The sequence below is a fragment of the Lepidochelys olivacea genome, assembly GCF_965140295.1.
Source record: "Lepidochelys olivacea isolate rLepOli2 genome assembly, chromosome: 9".
Classification (NCBI taxonomy): Eukaryota; Metazoa; Chordata; order Testudines; family Cheloniidae; genus Lepidochelys; species Lepidochelys olivacea.
In genome coordinates, this window is record NC_140419.1 from 52,790,721 (window position 1) to 52,813,094 (window position 22,374).

The 22,374-nt window shown below is 45.8% G+C and overlaps 1 protein-coding gene across 7 annotated transcripts in view; it reads right to left on the reverse strand.

The window, feature by feature from the left end:
* EPHB1 (EPH receptor B1) overlaps positions 1 to 22,374 on the reverse strand; it is a 401,305-nt gene that overhangs the window by 107,339 nt on the left and 271,592 nt on the right. For all 7 annotated transcript variants that reach the window (XM_084639911.1, XM_084639912.1, XM_084639913.1 and 4 more), the window contains exons 7-9: positions 21,412 to 21,574; positions 16,378 to 16,486; positions 15,188 to 15,252 (exon numbers count right to left, since the gene is read on the reverse strand). In XM_084639911.1, the coding sequence (XP_084496037.1) occupies positions 15,188 to 15,252; positions 16,378 to 16,486; positions 21,412 to 21,574 (337 nt within the window). The remainder of the gene's footprint in view (positions 1 to 15,187; positions 15,253 to 16,377; positions 16,487 to 21,411; positions 21,575 to 22,374) is intronic.

A 22,374-nucleotide genomic window follows, 5' to 3' on the forward strand; every position in this document is an offset into this window, starting at 1 on the left:
TGCATAAGGAAAATATTACAGTGTTTTTCACTCTCGCTATGTGTGTTAGACCACTTTCCCTTACCCTGGGTCTGTCTGATCTATTTAGATTGTAAACTCTTCAGGGCAGAGAGAGTTTGCTGCTCTGTGTCTGTACAGACCCTAACACAATAGGCCCCATTCTTGGCTGGTTCCTAGTGTGATAAGAATGATATTAATAATAATAGTATCATCCTAACACTAAAAATACATTCCTATAGTGAAGGAGATAGACTAGGTCCTGATCTTCTAAGAAAGGAACACTCCTTTTGCCAACTCCAAGAGCTCAACAATCATGATTCAGGCCTCAAAAAGTCATGAGATTGGCTTAAAAATCACGTGATTTTTAAAAAGTGGAGCTCTTGTTACTTGCATTTTAGTTTTTGAAGCGTTAGGTTGCACTTGGGTCATGTTTTGAAGTTTTTCTTCACAACCACAAAGGCTAGACATTTCCTTTGTTTTTAAGGGAAACGGAGATTCTCACCAAATAGCACGACTTCAGGAGCTGGGGCCTGTAAGATGAACATCAAATACCGGGAGACTTGCACTAAAATCAGGAGAGTTGGCAGCACTGCCAGCACCGGGGTTTTCTGAGAGCTGCAGCTATCATTCTAGAAGGTAAAGTCATGCCAAGAGGGTTTTCATTTGGTCCAGACAACCTAAAGCCACAGCTTCTTGAGTTAAACCCATAGCTTAAGTGATTTTCACCAAGAGCTCTCCTGCTTATATAGCACATTCAGCTCCCAGCAATGAAGTTACAAAACTACGATTAGCTGGTTTTATGGTAAGGAACGTGGCAATTTTATGATGCTTCCTGCATAATTTGAGAAATATTTATTTACCCAAAAAGGTCTTTGAAAGTTTTGTTGCTGCTACTAAATTGACAGAGTGTAGCAATTATAATCAAAAGCCTGAATGGCCTGATAAAAGATGAGTTATGAGCCTCCATAACTGACAGTCAGGCACTATTTTTGCCTACTAAAAAGCATTCCAAGGGGATGTTCCTCAAGTCAGGGCTGCCCAGGCTCAGCCAGATGACTGTGGAATTTCTGTGGCACTGTAGGCAGATGTGGAATCTGCCTTCGGGCATCAAATCAGATTCAGATCTTGTTACTGTACTCGTTAAAATTAAAACCAAAACCCTCACGCCCGGGGATGCAAACACCGTTAATGGTGGCTGCTCAAGTGGCATTTCCTCTCATCTGGTGGAAAAAATGAGTCCAGCAAATGCTATTAAAATATTATAATAAAACGGTGCTTTTCAGAATGAAAGCCTACACAGCTGGATAAGGGAAGCAGGTAGCATCACCTGCCACACAGGTAATAGACATTATTTGCAGCTACTCTCCTCTAAGTCCACACACTCATGTGGGGCATGTTACGGTTAAACCTACATGGTATGCCCCACACCAATAAAACTACCTGGCAACACCATTCTGGAATTCTTCTTGCCCTGAGCTCCTGGGGTGGGAGGGCATCAACTAGGGAAATACTATACAATTACAGAGAGATTGTGGCCCAGTGGACAGGACCTCAGGAGAGATGGGTTCTGTTCCTGGATCTGCCACTGACCTGCTTTGTGCCTTTCGGCAAGTCACTTCATAGAATCATAGAATCATAGAAAATCAGGGTTGGAAGGGACCCCAGAAGGTCATCTAGTCCAACCCCCTGCTCGAAGCAGGACCCATTCCCAGTTAAATCATCCCAGCCAGGGCTTTGTCAAGCCTGACCTTAAATACCTCTAAGGAAGGAGATTCTACCACCTCCCTAGGTAACGCATTCCAGTGTTTCACCACCCTCTTAGTGAAAAAGTTTTTCCTAATATCCAATCTAAACCTCCCCCACTGCAACTTGAGACCATTACTCCTCGTTCTGTCATCTGCTACCATTGAGAACAGTCTAGAGCCATCCTCTTTGGAACCCCCTTTCAGGTAGTTGAAAGCAGCTATCAAATCCCCCCTCATTCTTCTCTTCTGCAGGCTAAACAATCCCAGCTCCCTCAGCCTCTCCTCATAACTCATGTGTTCCAGTCCCCTAATCATTTTTGTTGCCCTTCGCTGGACTCTCTCCAATTTATCCACATCCTTCTTGAAGTGTGGGGCCCAAAACTGGACACAGTACTCCAGATGAGGCCTCACCAATGTCGAATAGAGGGGAACGATCACGTCCCTCGATCTGCTCGCTATGCCCCTACTTATACATCCCAAAATGCCATTGGCCTTCTTGGCAACAAGGGCACACTGCTGACTCATATCCAGCTTCTCGTCCACTGTCACCCCTAGGTCCTTTTCCGCAGAACTGCTGCCTAGCCATTCGGCCCCTAGTCTGTAGCTGTGCATTGGGTTCTTCTGTCCTAAGTGCAGGACCCTGCACTTATCCTTATTGAACCTCATCAGATTTCTTTTGGCCCAATCCTCCAATTTGTCTAGGTCCTTCTGTATCCTATCCCTCCCCTCCAGCGTATCTACCACTCCTCCCAGTTTAGTATCATCCGCAAATTTGCTGAGAGTGCAATCCACACCATCCTCCAGATCATTTATGAAGATATAAAGATCCCGAGTCTGTGGTTCTTTTTCCCCTCCCATCTTTGTCAGTGGTGTCTACTTAGACTGTAAGCTAACTGGGGCAGAGACTGTCTCCTATGATGTGTCTGCACAGTGCCTAACACAACTCAGCCTTGATTCCAATCGAGGCCTCTGCCTATGGAAATATCACTAGGAACATAGAGAGGTAAAAGTTCACTGACCCATACTCTGGTGGCATATTTTCTTGATTTTTCTCTCCCTTGTTCCTTCTCTCTCTGTTCACCTCTTTTAATTCAGTCCATGCCCATCTTCTCCTTTCCATTCTCCTCTCTGTCCCATTTCCAGTCCATTCTTTTTTCTCTCTGCCTTTCATTCTTTGAAATTATCACACTTTTCTCCCCAGCTCTACAGTTTCTCTTCCCAGGCCCTGTTTGCCAATTGAATACATCCACTCCTGCTGCTAAGAGCTTTGCGCATGACGGAGTTGGTAATCCCGGCTAGCTAGCACTAGAATAACTGGGTGCTTATAACTGTTTCCCAGGAATAACGACACATCCACTGGAAAAAACAATACTGTCCCCTTTCGTTCCAACCAGCAACAGCCAGGTCTCCTTTCATTTCCTTTCTTCTTTATTGTCCCTCTCCTGTTCCCACCGCTGTCCCTCTCTTCACTCCCCAGCCCCGTTCTCCTGCGGAGCGCCTTCCATTTGTTGTCTCTCAGCCTGCTTTCCTTCCACCTCCTCCCTCTCCTACTTTTCATTTGTTCTTTCCATCTAAGTCTCTTCCCAGTTTGCTTCCTCACATCCCTCCTTTGAGCGTATCTTCTGCTTTACATCCAGACTCCTGACTCGTGCTATCAAAGAGGTCACTGATTTTGGTGGCCCATTGATTTGGCACCTAACTCCCTTTGGCTCCTTTCAAAATCCCAGCCTCAGAGCACTGGTGGCCAACAATTCCTTCCTCTCCCTCGGTCCCCCCAGTCATAAGCATGCCTTGCTAAGGGCCTGCCCCAAAACATCTGTCTGGGCCAGCAGGGAGAGAGGGGAGCTTTGCCCAACTCATTCTGCAAAGGTCCTAGTCCTGGGCCCTTAAAGGAACAATGGTCTAGGATGGCCCTATACCGTCCCTTGCCCGCAACACCATGTTCCTCTCTCCCGTGGACTTCTTCAGCTGCTTCCCTGGACACATGGAATGGGGTAATCACCTCGTCCAGCCTTAGACCCCGATTATCACCCTACTGTGCACAGGGTCAGCTCAAGGATTGTGGGGAGGAACACTACAGTGATTCTTGAGCCACACCACACCTTGAGTGAATCCTTAAACAGGGGTGTCTGTGTCAGGGCTGCAGGGCCCCCTCAGCCCCCCGCTGTGGAAGAGAAGCCTGACTACTGCTCCTGTCACCCTGAGCCATTTGATTGCACCACTCTGCCTTTCCAAGATTCTCTTCTCAAAGAAAAACTTAACACACGCATGGGGTTTTTGCTTAATGAAATCTGAGATTCTCCTCAACAGGGATAAGTCCCTGGAGTCACCTCCTGCTCCACAGTGGGATGGGAGAGGGAAGGAGTAGCTGCCCCAATCCCCACGCTGCCCTGCACTCAGGGGAGTCAGGACTGACCCAGCCAAGTTGGAGGCATTGCTAAGCCAGTCACTGCTGGGATCTGTATGAGGAGCGGTGGTTTGGTTTTCCAGTCTGGGCACAGACTTTGCCAATGAGAGAGTCCTGATGATCCCAATTGTCCCTTTGGACCTTAAAATCTATCAAGTGAGCAGAGAACCCATGTCAGTGAGGATTTCCAGATGATCATGTTTGGGGTGAGCAGAGAGGGAATGGTGTCTCCGCCCCACTCCATTGGTCTGACCAGTTTTCCCTTGAAGCTTCACACTACAGCTCAAATCACTATTTTGATATTTATTTTAATTGCTTAGTTAATTGTTCCCATTATTAATTATTATTATTATTTGTATCTTTAGGAGCCCCACTCAAGGATCCGGGTCCCACGGTGCTAGGCGCTGCACAGAAGCATTTCTAAAGCTGACATCGGAACAATTTGCCTGTTGTCATGTTTTTGTCACGTAATAGACTGTACGCTGGGAATGTGAATGAGCCCATTGCTCCTTTATGATGCCAGTGAGCCACTCTGAATTAGCAATGAATTCCAAGTATCTGAGCTAAAGAGTTTATCAGATGTTGCCTGTTAATTATGGAGTGATTGTGAAAAAACAGTTGATGGAAGAATGAGCTCATGATTCTGGTGTCTGAGATTCAAGAAGGATGTCAGATGAGCTCCTCGCTCCTAGCAGGGCCAGTTTGGGCAGAAGCGCCACGTTCCCAAGGCTGATGATGAAAACTGCAATGAAGCCATCTGTACATCTCCCACTTCATAAATCCCTTTACGGCTCAGTCTCATACACTTTAACGGCCCCATAATTTTTTTTACAAGAGCAGCTGATACTCCTGCCAGGATTACAAAGGGATTTACAGGATCATAACCAAGACTGAGTTACTGATCAAAAAATCTTGTCTCCCTTGCTCTTTCACCCCAGACAGGATGCGGGGCCTCAGTGCAGATTGTGGGGAGGAGCAGCAGCCTGTGGATCCAATGCCACAGGGTCGTTTGCCAGGATGGGAGGGGTGCCAAGGAGGGCAAGGCTGCTGGAGGCCTAACTCTGTCTGGAGCACCAAAGCCTGCTCTGAAGCTGAATATCAGGGATACTTATCACAACACACCCATGCACCCCTCGGCCACAACCCTACATCTCAGGAAACCCTCACTCATTCCTTGGCCTTTTCGCACTTGGACTATTGCAACCCCCCCTGCAATCACCTTCTCTCACAGGCAAAGAACTGAGACCACACCCCCTCCATGCTTGTTTCCCATTTATTACAGGGTCCGGTTCAGAACAGCCACATGGCCTTTAAACCATCACTTGTCCCAGCCTTGCAAATACACCTTCTCTCTCTTGATTCCTCTCCCCAATCCCCCCACTCTGCAGGCACTATGGCCCAGCTCCGCAAAGGCAGGTAGGCTCTTCACTTACATTGCTCTCAATGGACCTTTGCGGATCTGGGCTGAACTTCCCCTCTGCCCTTTCACAGAGTCTCGTTGGTGCTGGTGGTGGCATGCCAGCCTTCTCCTCTGCAGCGTCTGACGTTGCAACAACTATCCTCCAGAGCACCGGTGCATTCACTCTTCCTCCGTATTTATTATTACCAATGAGACAGACACTGTTCTGACATATAGAGCGTTATAGCTGTGCATGGAGGTAACAGGACAAGCCTGTGCAGCTTGGAGTCTACAGTTTCAAGGTCTGATCCTGCTTTGAAATAAATGAGTCTGCCCGCCATTGACACAATGGGAGCAGGACTGGCCCTAAATTAGACACCAAATGCTGACAAGGGACCAGGACAGGCTGTGGTAGGGAAGGCTGGTGGAGAAACATCATCTCTCCCCAGCAAGGGGAAGTGCTGTTCCTTGGGAAGCTTGGTAGGAGGCTGGCGGGAAACAAGAATTCCGATATCTGAAAAATGTGGAGGTTTTGGAATTTGTTTTAGGTCTCACATGAAGTGAAAACCAAAATGCTTTGGAATTTTTCACAAAAAATGAGACAAGATGAGCCAGTTTCCTGATCCAGAGCAGGGACGGGAACCTGGTTTGCCCAAATCCCAGGTGAGTGCTCAAACCACTGAGCTCTTGGCTATTCTGGGGTGAGTCATGCTCTCTGATTTTGACCAGAAATTCCACTCTGAAACTAAGTAACCTTCCTGACAAAAGTTTCATCGAAACTGATACCTTCTTGCAAAAAGTTGCAGTTCGGGTGAAAAAAGGTTTTGTCGAGTAATTCCCGATCAGCTCTATTCAGGAGCCTTCCTTGCAGTGAGCAGACCATTTAAGTTTACTAGTTTTCTGGTTAATTGCAGGAGGGGACTATTAGAGAATATTTACATTTGTTCAGTTTTATGCAAAGTATCCCTGAGAGATTTGAGGGAAGAAGTGTGCTTTAAAGAGGGATGTGGAGATGGTGGATGATTGGCACACAAAAGTGCGTATGGTAGATCCAAGCATAAGGGAGAGCATGAAAGAAAGCGTGAAGATCAGAGTATTCATTTCTCTCTCCATCTGCTCACGTTTAGCTCTGCTGCTGTATTATTCAACTGTGGAAAGGATCCTGAGAGATAGTGAGTATGAAAGATGCTACCCACATGCCATTGCACTATATTGTAGTTCCCTAAGATGTCAGGAGGTTTTTAAATTACAGAGCAGCCAAATTACAGAGCATGATGGATGGCATAAGGTAGGTGGGGCAAGGCTGGCCAATTTACACTGAAAGGGATAAAGGAAATTTATCCTATCATAGCACCCACCACTGGTTTTAAAGAAGACAGTTTCCACTATATGGGTAAAAATCTCTCTGCATTACCTCGCTCTGGGGAGGAACACAGAGTGGGTGCTCCAGAATATAGCTGATAGGGTGAACAAACATGGGATGGGGCAGAAGGGGAGCAAGGAGGCCAGAGGATTCATGAAGGACAGCGAAAGACAAGCATCTTTTTTTAGTGAATATACTGTGTCCCAGCAGACATGGGAGCAGAGATTTCCAAAGCCACCTAAGGAATCTGAATGCCCATATTAATGGAATGAGGGCATCCAAATCTCTTGGAGGGCTTTGATCATCTCAGTCTGCAGGACCTTAGTCAGCCATCACTATGAGGAATAAGACTGGGAGTTTCGAAAGGCCTGTGTGCTGGGAGTTTAATCACTGGCATGGATGGGAGCAGAGGTAGGCCAACACAGAGGTCTGTTGATAATCCCACTGTAAATACTTCCCTTTCCCTCTTGCTATTGCCCTGATACTTGTCTCAGCTTATCCGGTTATTAACAACCTTATTCAAGCAAAATGAGTTAGTATTTTGATAGCAAAGCCAAACTCTTTCTGTAACCATTAGTAGTTTCATGTTCTACCTGTATGTGAATTCCTTCCTGTTTGTAACCTAGACATCTGTGGGATTGCAAGGGGCATACCTTGGAGCAGATTTGGCTGATTGAATTGCTACAGTTCTAACCTTTCATATTCAGGTCATCTCCAAGTGCTTTGCAGAGCAGGGAAATAGACCAAGCGTGGGAAATTACAGCCCAAAAGGTGATTTTTTCAGAAAATGTTGATCATGTCCAAATCAAAGCTTATTAATTAAACTGTTTTACAACTTTATGCATCATCCACTACTAAGGGAACTCTATTACTGATTGGGTGTGTGATGACAGATATAAAATCCATTTCACTGATACTTATAACAGCAATTTACAGAAATACTTCTCCGATTACACAGACATTCATGCCTAGATACAGCAGAGAAACATATGGTCCATATACTATTTACAGGAACACGTATTCACCACTTTACAACAGTAACGAGCCAACAGAACAACTGGCGGGAATCTGTGTCTGTGAATGAAGATGCAATAGAGAATCTGGCCCTACTTGAGAAACTTGCCCCAGTACAGGGTCATACAGAAAAAATAGCTACCTTGTTCTGCCTGCCATTACCTCTCCCGGACCAAGATGGGCAGGACGTAGGGAGCTGCTGATCCCCCACCTCTGCCTGATTAACGGGAGGTGAAAGAAAACCACAAACCCTTCCACTCTCACTGCACTTCCTGCAGGAACACGGAGGAAGAAGGAACTATGTAGAGCCCTTCCCAGGAGCCAGGAGGAATGCTGGCAAGATCAAGAAGCAAAAGAGATGGATTGAGCCCACTATTATTTCCTTGGAGATTCATAGACTTTAAGGTCAGAAGAGACCATCATGATCATGTAGTCTGATCACAGGTCACAGAACCTTGCCCACCCACTCCTGCAATAGACCCCTAACCTCTGGCTAAGTTACTGAAGTCCTCTAATCATGGTTTAAAGACTTCAAATTACAGAGAATTCACCATTTAATCTAGTTTAAACCTGCAAGTGACCCATGCCCCATGCTTCAGAGGACGGTGAAAACTCCCCAGGGTCTCTGCTAATCTGACCTGGGGGAAAATTCCTTCCTGACACCAAATATGGCAATCAGTGAGACCCTCAGCATGTGGGCGAGACCCACCAGCCAGACACCAGGTGAAGAATTCTCTGTACTAATTCAGAGCCCTCCCCATCGAGTGTCCATCACTGGCCACTGGGAATTTTTGCTACTGGCAGTCACTGATGGGACACATGCCACTATGGGCAGTGTCATCATACCATCCTCTCCATAAATTTATCAAGCTCAGTCTCAGAATAATTTCTCAGAATGAATGAGAAACTAGTTTCTCCTCCTTCTTCTTCCATGAAGGACAGGCTTGTGATTAAGGTACTGGACTGGGACTGAGGAGATCTGGGTTCTATTCCAAGCTCTCTCACAAACTCCCTGTGTGAGCTTGGGGATTTAAATCACATGCTCATTCTGAGTTTCAATTCCCCATCTGTGAAATGGGGCCAACATCACTTCCTGCCCTCCTGGGTGTATTTGGGGGACATACTCACTAACCTTTCTGAGGTGCTCAGTTATTATGATGATGGTGAATACATGATATACCAGCTCCCCTAATCCATACTTCCCCTGATTTCTGGGTGCTGCACCAGATTGCTGAAGCAAAAAGAAAACGGCAAGCTACATCATTTTCAGCATGGAATATTCAGTGCTGGTGTGGAAGAGAAGCCAGGGGCCCTTGCTTTGGATAGGAGGGCCATGTCTCTTTGATAACCAGAACCAGGGATTCCCACACATATGCATTCAACTACATATACAAATTATACACATTCTGCCTGTTGCAATGATGCAGGCATGCATGTACACAAACATTCATCAAAGGACAAATCTCCCTTTTGGAGTAATCCACAAAGGCCTGTTGTGCACAGAAGATGTTTCGTCGCATCTATCAGGTGTAGAGCTGAGCAAAATTTTTTGGATGAAACATTTTTTCACCCCAAAATGCAGATTTGGTTTGGCTGAAACTTTTTGCAAATTCATCAAATTGTTTTGGTTGAACACCTCCCCTGCCCTCACACACACACAAAAAAAAAAATAATCAGAAAAGCTGAAAAAGTTTAATTTGACATTTTTTAACTGAAACGTTTCAATTTTTTGAATCAAAATCACTTTTCAGTTCAACTGTACTTCAGTTTTAAAATGGTACAAAAAACTCAGGCATGAAATGAAGCACTTCATTCACCTGGAGACTAAATATTTTCAACCTTTTTGGTTCACCGAAACGTTACAACATTTTTCATTGTGGATCGATCTGAAATGAAGTTTCTAAAAATTATTTTTCAGTTTAGCCACTGAAAATCAGATGATGGCACAGCTCTAGTCAAGTATCCCTTTCCCCAGGATCCCACATCATATCCTGCCCCTGCTACTCCCCACCCACTACCCACCCAAAGTAGCTCTAACATGAACAGCTGGGCCAGGTGAGGGGATACTCTAATTGCTGTTCAGTTAAGTGAGTGCATTATTTGTTCCAGCTGATGCACTTGTTAGTGCATTAGCTGCTCTCCACAAATTTCCCACCTGTTTTCCTTTAGTATGTGCAATAATAGCATTAGCGTTAGTTGTCTCTCTAACCTTGGCAGTCTCCCTGGCGATCCAAGAGCCTATTTTCCACTCTTCACAGCAGAGCTTTCAGGTACAGACCTCACAGCTCATGGCTTTTATTTGTAATCATTCTGGTGCATCAAGAATTACCTCCTTCAAGGAGGTCGGCAATATTTGCAAACAGGGAGGAAAAACACCAATTGGCAATGTGACCCCAAGATCACAAATTGCAGGTGGAGCTGCAGAAAGGTTCCTGCAACAAACCCTTTTCTATCTTTCCTAAGGACTGGTTCAAGAGGGTGTATTCTAGTATCCTTTTGAAATCCTAGTTTGGGCAGGGCCGTCCTACCTCTTCCAAAGACATCTGTTCTCTTGCTGCAATATTTTTGCCTCACTTCATGTGAGCTGTTTCCAGCGATGGAGACAAGGGCTCAGCAGTGGGACCAAGTCAGAGGACAGGCTGCAAAGAACATTAATGACTTTGTGGACAAGGCACTAGCTGGTAGGCTTTCAACAAACCCTTTCTTCCAAGTAGAGATATAGAATCATAGAATATTAGGGTTGGAAGAGACTTCAGGAGGTCATCTAGTCCAATCCCCTGCTCAAAGCAGGACCAACCCCAACTATGCAGAAGAAGAGACGAAAATGGGGACAAGGAAATGACAGAGGGAAGAGAGAACCCTTGTATTTAATAGGAATCCAGTGGTATTTAGAGAACTGTAAAAAACATTTGCTTAAAGATTTGCTGGTCCCAAAGATTACAAAATCATCAAGATTGCAAGGGTTTTCAGTGGGGAGCTAAGAAGATCAAAATCCATCTAGAATATTTTTTAGTTTTAACGGGACTTTCTCTGCCCTGACTGACTGGCTCCTTGCTCCAACCCTCCCACTTCCTCCTCACAGTCTCTCAGCTCAATTTAGCATCATTCCACACCTACCCGCTCATAGTCTGCTTCGTCCCCTCTTCTCACCTGCTCCACATCCTCAATCCCTTCGTCTCACCTGTCTTTCCATTCAGCTAAGCTCCACCCTCCAAAAAAAATCATGGAATTAACTAGAACTCTACTAATCTGTGTTTGTACAGTGCCTAGAACAATGGACCCCAGATCTTAGTCAGCTCTCAGGCACCACCATAATCACCATGATTAACAATAAAAGCCATGACATTGTAACCTAACTTCCTAAACAGGGATACAGTTTAACTCAACTGCAAGGATCTGTACACTTGGACTCCAAACTAGCACAAGAATTCATCAGTCAAAATACATAAAAACTTTTTCAAGAGAGTGATACAAATCTCAGGCAAATTCTTACTCATAGGAGCAGCCAATGACTCAGTAGTTTTATCCACGTGAATAAGGACTGTATGCATAACAAGCTGCAAATCCCAGGTAAAACCATCCTCTATCTTCCCTGATTCCATGGTATTCCACCACCTCCTCTCCCAGGCACCTCTGTTTTGGCTCTGGGTGTTGCTCTGGTATATTATGTAGGCATATGATACATGACAACATTTAACCATGCAGTGTTGTTGTAGCCGGATTGTTCCCACAATATTAGAGAGACAATGTGGGTGAGGGTATATCTTTTATTGCATCAGCTCCTGTCCAATAAAAGACATTCCCTCACCCATCTCATCTCCCTAACATTTAAACATGGCAAGGACAGGGAGTTTTGGTTGAGGTAGGAAAAACAGAAGCAGGAGTCCGCAGCTCCTTCCTCTGTAGCTATCAGTTGCAGTCACCTGCATTTGAGATGACAGAATCAGAAGGGCAGCATTCACACCCATTTTGCAGGGGGCTGCATGATTACACAGTGCAAGGTGACAGAGAAATAGGTTCTATCATTTTGAAAACTCTTGGTCCAATATTTCAAAACTTGGCTTGATGTTTAGGCCTCAGTGTGATCAAGAATCCCTGATGGGTTTGGGGTTTACAGCTTCAGCAGTTTTTGGAATCTGTGGCAGTCAACTATTCGGGTGCCACCTTCCCCAACCAGCGCACTGTTTAGCATGACTCATCAGCCCTCAGCAGTACTCTGGCTGGAACTAAGTCTGAAAACAAGGTGTCTGTTCACTATCTAGTAACTCAGAGGCATAACAATATACCTGTACATTTCTAGATTGTAGCTCTTATTTTCTGGTTTTGCATGCTTTTCTTTAATTTCTTTCTGTTGGTATCTATGGTTTTTGAACTCTGTTTTCTTTATTAAAAAAAAAAACCCTAGGAAATTCCATACAAAAATGACTAAAAGAACTTTAGGGTTACAGAGTGAATTACTCAGAGTCAGAAAATGCAACATGCAACCTTAACTCTGCCCCTGTGCATCTGCATTCCTGTAGTCCAATTACATGCCTCATGCTATTTCTCAAATAACACAATCTATTCATTACAATTATAATTAATCCCATTTGTTCTACGCCTGGGGTCCTTTTTAAAGAAACTGAATGCATCTGGGAGGTTTCTGTGGTAGACTGTAATTTGGATTTCAGCTGGTCCCAATTTTGTATCTCAGTTCCTACTCCGCTGCTTTCCTGCCATGCCCTGCTTTACGTGGGTACTGAGGCTGTCTGTAATCTGCAAAGCCCTAAAGAGAAGTGTGTGTTTGTGTTAGAGACATTCCTTGAAGCACTTGGGAACTACAGAATTCAACTCTTTGCAGCTGGTTCCATGCGTGGCTAGAGCATGTGAAGTCTGTGGAAATGTGGGTGGCAGATACTGGCTGGGGCTGTTGCTTTATAGCCTACATTGGAAAAGATAGTAAATGAGTAAAGGCCTATTTGCTATTTTATCAAGAGCAGATCTCGTGCACTGGAAGAGTATCTGAGTACAAGCTATACTTTCTGCACACAACCAATGCTTAGATTTTATTCAGACTTGTGGATCTACAGACCTCCAAGGGAGGTTTAAAAAAGCTAACCCCCTCTGGAAAAATAAGAACTCCCTCTTGACTTTCAGGTTCTTGTATTTGTTTACCAACCAGATCAGGGGCATCGAGTCAAGAAGCCTTTCCAGTTATTTGCAACATAGCCTCCTGTTGCCCAGTGTGAGCTAGAAGCACCGGCCTCTTATAGAGCATAAGAGTGGTGAAGCCAACAGAAGAGATGCCACCCCATGGTCTGCATGAAAGATGCTAAAAAGCTTTTTAGATTCCAGCAAATATTTTTTGTTCAGGCCCTAGCTTAACTCCAGCAAACTTTTTAAATATCCATGTAAGGAGAAAGCCAGGAGGAGCCCCAGTTAGATGAGGCTGTGTGATTTAGTTGGTGTTGGTCCTGCTTTGAGCAGGGGGTTGGACTAGATGACCTCCTGAGGTCCCTTCCAACACTGATTTTAGTATGAGGCTGACTCCCCTGCCCTGAATTCAGCTACTTCCCTCCCTTCAGACTGCTCTCATCACAACCAGTCGCATAGCTGAGCCTTACAGCCTTCGTTCATGACCCCTGCACCCTCTGCCTGGCTCATGGCCCCTCCCTCTCCAGGCTCTTTCTTCCTAGGGCTTTCAAGCTCTCCATGCTTTTGCTTTTCAGCGTTGCTTGGGGAGGCACCTGCTCTGTCACTGCCCCCACATCCCGCCTGTCTTATTCTTGCCCTAGATGCTCTCCTGTCAAACCATGGGTTAAGCCATCCGTCTGCTCTCTTGACTTTGACATTAATTTCCTGACCAGCCTTGCACCTTTGCTGTCTCTCTGGTACCTCCTTATGGATGCCTGACAGACTGCTCCAGCTCAACGTGTCTAAACTTCAGGTTATCAGATCTCTCAGCCCCCCAACATGCCCCCTCTTATCTATCCATGTGAAACTCCACCGTCCCCTACAGCACCCCGACTCAAAACACAGACGCCAGTTTCTGTATTGCAAATCTGTTCAAAAACCATGAGTCAGGCCCCCTCAAAATCCAAAGTTTGTCTTAAAATCATAAGACTAAAACAGTGACAACGGTTGGGTTCTTTTTATTGGTCTCCTGGTCTCTGAGCCTCTAAGATGCACTCAAGTCACATTTTCAAGATTTTCTTGCAGAAATGAGGGCTACAAACCTACTTTTTTTAAAAGGAAAGCTGAGAATCTCACCTAATCACCTGCCTCCAGCATCTGGAGCTTTAAAAGAACTCAAATATCGGGAGAGACATGATAAAAATTGCAAGAGTCAGCCCCACTGCATATTTTATTCTCCTCCTCCCATCATGCTGAGACTCTGACCAAGTCCTGTCATTTCTCGCACTATACCATCTCTAAGATCTGCCCTTTCCCCTCAAGCCCTGCTACAATAAATCCTGATCCATGCGTTGCTCAATTTGGGTCTTGTCAGTTTGCGTCTTGCAACCTCCTCCACCTTGGATTGTCTGTTATTAGTTTCAGTCTAGCAAAAACTAGATTGGTGATCTTTTTTTTTTTTGGTGAATAATTTATTTGCTGAAAAATGCAGGTTTGAACTGACCGCAAGCAAAATGTTTGGGGTTTTCTGTTTTTTTGAGAAAAACTGAAAAAATTGTTGTTTCAGGTAGACCTGAAATAAAATTTCTTTTCAGACTTTTCAGTTCAGCCACCAAACCGAAAAGCCAATTATTTGTCGAGCACTAGCTCTCCTGCTAAAATCAGCATCCTTTCCCAGTGCGCTGATCACATCTGCTCTCCTTAGACCCCTTCGCTAGCTCCATCTCCCTTCACTAGCCTCCTCTCTCGCTCAACTTCCGACTCCTTTTCCTCACCTTCAGAGGCATGCAATGTGTCTACCCCACTCATTCCACCCTATAGTCGCTGTCTTCTTCTCTCCTTCTTTAATACTGCACCTTACTGTACAATAGCCTCCCCCTCTCTCTCCACCAAACTGCCTCGCTCTTCTTCTTCAAGCCCATGAAGGTGTGCTGAGCTGCACTGAGCTTATGATCATAAATCCTTTGCTATTGTCCTGTGTATCATCTTCATCTGAGTTAGGCTGCACGGAGAAGTTTATCTTTCCATGTGATTTCTAAAGCCACAGACAGTTGCCGCTCTCTGTAAAAATTATTAGTGTATAGGAAACACACACGTTACAACTTTCTTCATCACAAACCTGCTGTACCGTTTTTCTCTCCACTCACCTCGGCCAGTGCTGTAGTGCTGTAATTTATCACTGTACACGGCCTCTTTGCTGTAAGCCCGCTTCCTAGGGAAAGGGGAGACAAATTGTTCAGGTAATGTATAAGTGGCTCATTCTTACCCAGACCACTCAGAGCATCTCTGAAAAAGAGTGTGATAATGAATTTACCTGCACTGGCATGGGAAAATGATGCCTATTACTCATGCACTAACAAATATCTACATCGAGGTGATATAGATGTGCACAGTCACATGCAGATATATCGATAGAGACACATTCACATGCACAGCTGTCTATCTATATTTGTCTGTATGTCAGAGATTTGAAACAGTGAGTGTCCACAGGAGAAGGAAGAGACAGTGACCCAGCATAAATTGTAGCTCTGGAATCCGCATGCCCAATTTTGTGCTCCCTGCTTGCTACAGATTCAGTGAGTGGAGCAGGAAAGGGTGGGAGACAATAAAACTGGGTCCATGTTTGCAAAAAATATTGTTGAAGTAAATTCTCTGATTAGACTCCTTTAAATCTGTTGCTGTCTCCATGGCTCATGTTCACTTGAATGAAACACGCTTCCCCTCTTGTTTCACGTCTAACTTCTCATTGTGTTCGCATAAAAACTCACTGAAAAAATGTATCACCCACTGAGAACTGTCTGGTGTGATATTTACCCGTGGCAGCGCTGCCTTGGGACTCTCTAGTACAAGCATAATGGTCATTTGTAAACTGCCTTGTGCTAGGTGTCCCCAGCTCATTCAGCTGTGGCCCAACTAATGCCCTCAGGTCTGCTCAGAGGGCAGAACATAGCTCAGTAAGTGGCAAGCTTTAATGGGAGCCAGAAGACTCACATCTCGTGCCCTTTAGTACTGCAAGGATACTTCATCCTTCCCCACCTCACATGCATTTCTTGCACATGCTGTTTACTTTGTACTTTCCACCACCTCCAAATCTCAGTTCAGTTCCTGTTACGCCTACACAGCACGGCACAGCCAACCAAGGGGAACTGTGAACAGTTCCCTTTCTCTGCAGTCTGGCTGCTGCTTTGCTCCGGGCTGGCCAGCAGGAGGCACTGCAGCCAATGGCACCTCCTTGAAGGCCCTCTCACTGCATCAGAGGCATGGCCACTGCATGCCAGGGAGACTCTCCTTTCTGATTGCAAAGGAAAAGCTAAAGACTGCGGGTGAAAAATGGTACCTGCTGCAGACGATTGAAATAGCCACCAGAGAGACAATGAAGACCACACCGGCTGCTGCAGACCCTGCGATCAAAGGCAACTGCTCTCTCAGCTCTGACTTGTAGTCATCTGCAAGGCAGAAAGGCATCTTACTCTCTCTCCGACCCAAGGAAGAGCCAAGGACAAACCTCTCGCGGCCTGATTCTGCTGCCCTTTGGCTGAGAAGCTGCCCACGTTGGCTTCAATGGAGTAAGGCACTATTCACTGGGAATAAGGGTGGCAGAATGAGACTGAGGCACCAGATATATTGCTCCTCCCACCTCTTCGGCAAGGCCAACCACTTGTGGGTTGGGAGCATCACCATAGGCTCGGAAAGAAGCAGGGGGATGAGACAGTCCTGGGCTTGCATAGCCCTGATGCGGATTGTCACACACGACTCGCGTGCATTTGAGGTTAAAAAATAGAACAGAAAGGTTGGCAGGTTGAGCGAATGTGACACATTTCTGAATCTTGTGAAAAGCTGAAAACCTCCACCTTTTCCTCAGGTCTGGGTCTGGCAGCCATGGCACCAGCCACGCTGCCGCATGTTAGATTATTATGCTGTAGGGCTTTGTTTCGGTGCTCTAGAGCACACTGACTCACACAAGGTACCTGCTGAGCACCTGCCACAGCAGATCACAACAGACGCCCCAGGGACTGAGCACTGGGCCTGGGGGGAAGGAGGGATGGGATGGGAAGGGGGTAACTGCACAACCCTCGGCTTTGCACAAGCATTATACATTACCAAGAGGGAGCTGATCATGGGTTTAAGAGGAGATGGAAGGAGTTTTAGAGCCACGAGCTTGGGGCAGAGGGAGTATTTAGCAATTACGGCTGCGATTTTCAAAGAGAGGTAGAGTTGGGAGCTCCTTTGGAAATCCCAGCCATCGCTCTTCATTTACCCCACAGCTATGGTCGAACAATGTGACTCTCAGCTCATATAGATGCCCTACTCCCTGCCCTCCCCCGAGACCATCCTGAGGGCGTCAACATGCTGGAAACGAGAAAAAAAGAGTAGTTACGAGGAGAACTCTAGTTTCACTGGCTCCTTATAGCTACAGAGCGCGGGTGACCATCTTGCAAAGAGAGCTGTAGCTGCAACAGCCATTGAACTCCATGCAACACAGGGAAGTAGCTGGAGCAACTGAGGAAGTTGATTTCCAGGGTCACACAGGAGAAAACATACGATCTGCTGCTGTGTCCTGTTGATTTGAACAGCCCCTTTTGTCACAAAAATGTGACCAAGACACAAACTCTGAACTTGCAGCAGCGAAGGAGTTAAAACCGGAAGGGGAGATATGAAAATCCAGAATCTTACGACAGGAGTTCATCCCAAGGGACTGGTTCTCATTTACATTAAGGCCCATTTCAACTGCATGTATGCCTACTTTAAGCCGTTTACACCGTCGGAGTAGTGCACAGGGGCCTTAATGTAAACAAGAATCAGCCTCGAATGCTTTAAGTCTATTTAGCAATGACCGCCTGGCTGATGGAGTACCAGATAAGGACACGGCACTGTGACTCAGGACACTTGGGTCCTGATCTGGACTTTGCCGGTGCCCTGCTGCGTGACCTTCCCATCTTTGTGCTTCTGTTTCCCTCCCTGGCTTTGTCTGTCTTGTCTATATAAATGAAAAACTACTTAGAGCCAGGGTTGTCTCTCGATACGTGTCTGTAGAGCACCTAGTACAACAGGGCCGCGCTCTTCGTTCCTATTGCAATACAAATAGTAATAACTCATTTTCTAGAGAGAAAGACCTGTTAACTTGTGCCAGAAGCAGAAACCAAAAGGTTAAAGAAAAAGTCCTTCAAAAGGAGGTATTTAGCACTCCTTTTATCTTTAGTTTTTCTTTTTCACAGTTAGTTGCTAGTAACCAGATTTATCTCCTGCGTGCTACTTAAATCCTGAGAAAGTCTCATCTAACGATCAATGATTATTTAATAATCTACAATATCCATTCTTATTAAATTTCAATTAATTGCTTATTGGAGGCAGAGTTTTCTCCTCCCTTCACTAATCCTGAATATTCAAGACATTCATTTTTTATTTGCATCCTTTCAGTCATTCTGTGTTTTTCCTTTTCCTTATGCTTTTAGATGTTTGCCTTTCAGAAAAAATACACAAAAGAACCTGCTGAAGGTTAGCTTCTTAAATACGAGAAGGCAAAAGAACTTTTCAGAGAAGAAGGATAGTTCTGTGGTCAAGGCATTTCATCAACACTCCAGAGATGTAGGTTTAATTCCTGACTCTCTCACAACCTCACTGTGTGACCTTGGACAAGTCATTGAATTGCTCTGAATAAATCTCTGACTGTGTGCCTGCTCTGATGTTGTTTGGGGCCGTTAGTTGCTATAGTAATATAAATAATTAACATTTGCCACAGACAATCACACACATCTTTCTGTCTTTGTGCTTCTGGGCAACAGTCATAGGGCCATATTTTTCTTTTAATGGCTTCTGCGTCTTTGGGCTATAAACTGTCTTTTTCTACATATCTGTGTACATGACTGAACACAATGGGGCCCTGACTGGATCTCCTGCTGCCACCCCAATACAAATTAATATTAATGGCTGAGGATTTTCAACAGTGCTTAAGGAAGTTAGGCACCCAGCTGCCATTACATTTCAGTAATAGCTGGTTCCTATCTCCCTTAAGCCCCTTTGAAAATCCTAGCTGCTGCTAATCCATTTGTACCCACAATTAAGCATGTGCATTACCCTGCTGGTATATAGACATCTAGCTTGATTCAAACATGTGCAATCTGCATGGGCACATATGACACTTTATTGAACATGCAATATAAAGGCATAGATTTGGAGGAGAGGCTGAGGGTCTTTTGCATCTGTGGCATGCTCAGTTGAGTTTATTCAGTTTTTCACTATGGCAAAGCCCAAAATAACAGAGCCAAAGGAGAAAGAAAAGACACAGGTTCGGAGGTGACAGAGCTATGGAGTTTCTCCCCTAGCTATAGGCCTCAATTCTAATCCTCTTGTGTTCCTAGGAGAAACCCTCACGTACATGTTCATAGCAGACTACTGGTTGTGTGGTTTCACTGGAGCAATCTAGGGAACTAGTGTCCATCACGTGATGTCCTGGAAGTTCATAAACAGTAGTAGTAATAGCTATTATGGGCCCGATCCTGCACTGGTGTAAATCAACAGAGCTCTGCTGTTTTCAGTGGGGCTACTCACATGCTTAAATATTTTGCTGGATCAGAGGCAGAATGCTCAGCACCTTGCAGGGTTGAGCCCATGGCATGTTACTCTAGAGGAGGTACAAATGGGCTGGAAATCAGAGAGAACAGACTGCCTTTGGGAGATTTCTGAACTTACGGCTTCTGGGCATGTTAGACTACCACAAGAAAAGCCTTTCTTTGCCAATTTCAGCACTTCCCTGAAGGAATGGGGAGTGTTGTGAGAATGAAAAATAATCCCCCCACCTTATGATTTTTTAAGGTTAACTGGCAATTGTTCATGCTAAGAAACAAAGACAAGTTGGAACCGGAGGAATGGATCCAAATATCCTTAGCTGTTGTGTAACTTTGGAGAAAGAGCTAGACCTTTTGGTACAATGTACTGAACTGAGGAAAGGACCCTGAATACCTCCATTCACTGCTTGGCCTGATTTCTGGACCCATCTGCCCTGAAGAGATTTAGATCAGGTTTAAAATGCTCTGAGATCTGGGGAATGTTTCATGCCACTTCTTAATTGATTTGAAGCAGTTTGTTCATCTCTTAGAGTGACTTACCGAATATACAACTAATAAACTGTTATACAGAGTAGGAGAGAGCACGTACAGAAAGGATAGCTTCTTTCTAATCTCCTTATTTTAGTCTGTTCTTTGCATCTTTTATTGATGTTATTCAGAGAAGTGTCATACAAATGATTAAAGAGCTGGGGGATTGACTTACAGGAGGGAAGAGTCAAAGAGTTAAATGTGTAGGGCTTGTGAAATGAGAGCAAGGGAGCAGAGGCTGGAGGGACATAATCTATAAGAATCTGAAGGGGGTATGTGCCACAGACGAAGTGGAAAGATTTAGGGCTGAAGAAGGAGAGGCTGGAAGTAGTGGGATGAAACTGAAACACCGGGGCTGAATACTGGGAAAATCGTCCTGTGAGGGAGGCCTGTTAGAGTGTGAAATAGTCTCTGGAAGGAAAGAGCGGACATTCCATTGAGTGACTGGTTAAAAAAACGCCTGGACCAAGGATGTGTCTATGCTGCAGTTTGAGGGGTTTATTGCAGGTCGGGTAGACATACCGCGCTAACGTTACCCTTGCTAGAATGGCTAACAATAGCAGTGTCGAGGTGGTGGTGCAGGATCCAGCAACACGAGTAGCTCCCCAGTGGCTGTGTGCAGCCCCCGCTGAAGCTTCCCCTGCCACGTGTACACTGGTATTTTCAGCCGTGCTAGCATGGGTGTGTCTAACTGAGCTGCAGTCGCACCTTCGATTGCAGCGTAGACCATCCCAGTGAGCAGAGAGTGGAGTGTAGGCAACAACCCCGGACTGGCCAGGAGAGGGACTAGAGCAGCTGGCCTGACAGTTCTCTTCCATCCTTCATTTCTATGTGCATGTGAGTTCCGTGGCACTCAGATCACATCCCCTCCCCCATCTCTGTGCGTACCCTCATACAGCACACACACGCTAGTGTGACGTACTTCCCAGCTCAGCCAGAACAGACTCTTAGCAAGCTCTCCCGTGGTGAGAGGCATGGGGTCAGGAAGGGGTTAACATTCATGTTCTCCCCTGGCTGGCATGCAAATAATCCAAGCCACATACAGATGTGGGGAAATGCAGTTAAATGGTGGAGGAGAAAACAGAGATAAGAGATTTAAAACAGATTACTCCTCCAGCTGGCAATTAATCAAACATCACTATAAATCACCTGGCTCTTGCCACACTGCCCCTCTGGGAGCTGGGGTTTGGAGAGACAGGTTTATTTAATCCAATTACAGCTTGAGCTGCAAGAGAAGCCTCTCTCTCTCTTACCCCCTCCTTTTGCCACACACTTACCATCTGTCAGCGTTTGGAAGCACATTTTCCCGCTGTATTTCCCATAGCCAGCCACTGTCCGGGCTCGCACCTGCACCACATACACCATGCCAGGCCTCAGTCCCTCGATCCTGGCCGTGTTGGTTTGACTCTTGGCCATGGATGAATTGTACTCGTTGTGGTCCTGCGGGGAACGGCAAAGAAAGGCTGGTGTCGATCAAAGGGAGGTTCCAGAGCAACGGTAGTCCCATCCAATGGCCACCCCAGGGTTCTACTCAGGCATGAGGCTGATCCACTGGTGGAATGGGAATATTGGGGTTAAAGCGTTACTGCTCCAGTCACCCCACTCCAAGCATTCTGCACTGAAAATACAGAGCACTGAAGGAAAATGCACATGGCCATATTGTCACTAATGAAATGCGTGCCTTATATTAATATATATGTGTGTGTGTGTGTGTGTGTGTGTGTCTATATGTATACAGTGCGGTAGCTAGACACATTGCACACGGGTGTCACACTGCCAACCTGCCATGGCTTCTTTGAAAGACCGCTTGCAGGTACAAGCTGTATCAACTAGAGGTGGCAGATCTAGACGATTAAGTGACCTCTGCTTCCTCTCTCAATGCCATTGCAGCACACACCCCCCTGCTCACAATCTGCAAGTATGGTTCTTTACATGGGCCAATAATCTGTCCCCAGAGCCAGGGCCGGCCTTTGGGGTGGGTCGTCTGATCCTCTGCCCAGGGTGGCCTGCCAAAGAGGGTGCAGTGAGCAGGGTTTGGATTCCCACCTGACCTGCCGCGGCAGGCGAGCAGCAGCGCTGGAGAGGGGGCCGGGGGGAGAGAACCCAGCTGCAGGGGGCAGTTGGATGACCAGCCGTCAGAGCCAGGTGACTCCTCCAGAGCAGGGGTGCCCCTCCTCCCCCCTGCTCCACATGTGCAGCCGCTGGTGTCCCTGCCCCACCGCCCTTCCTTGTCCTCGACA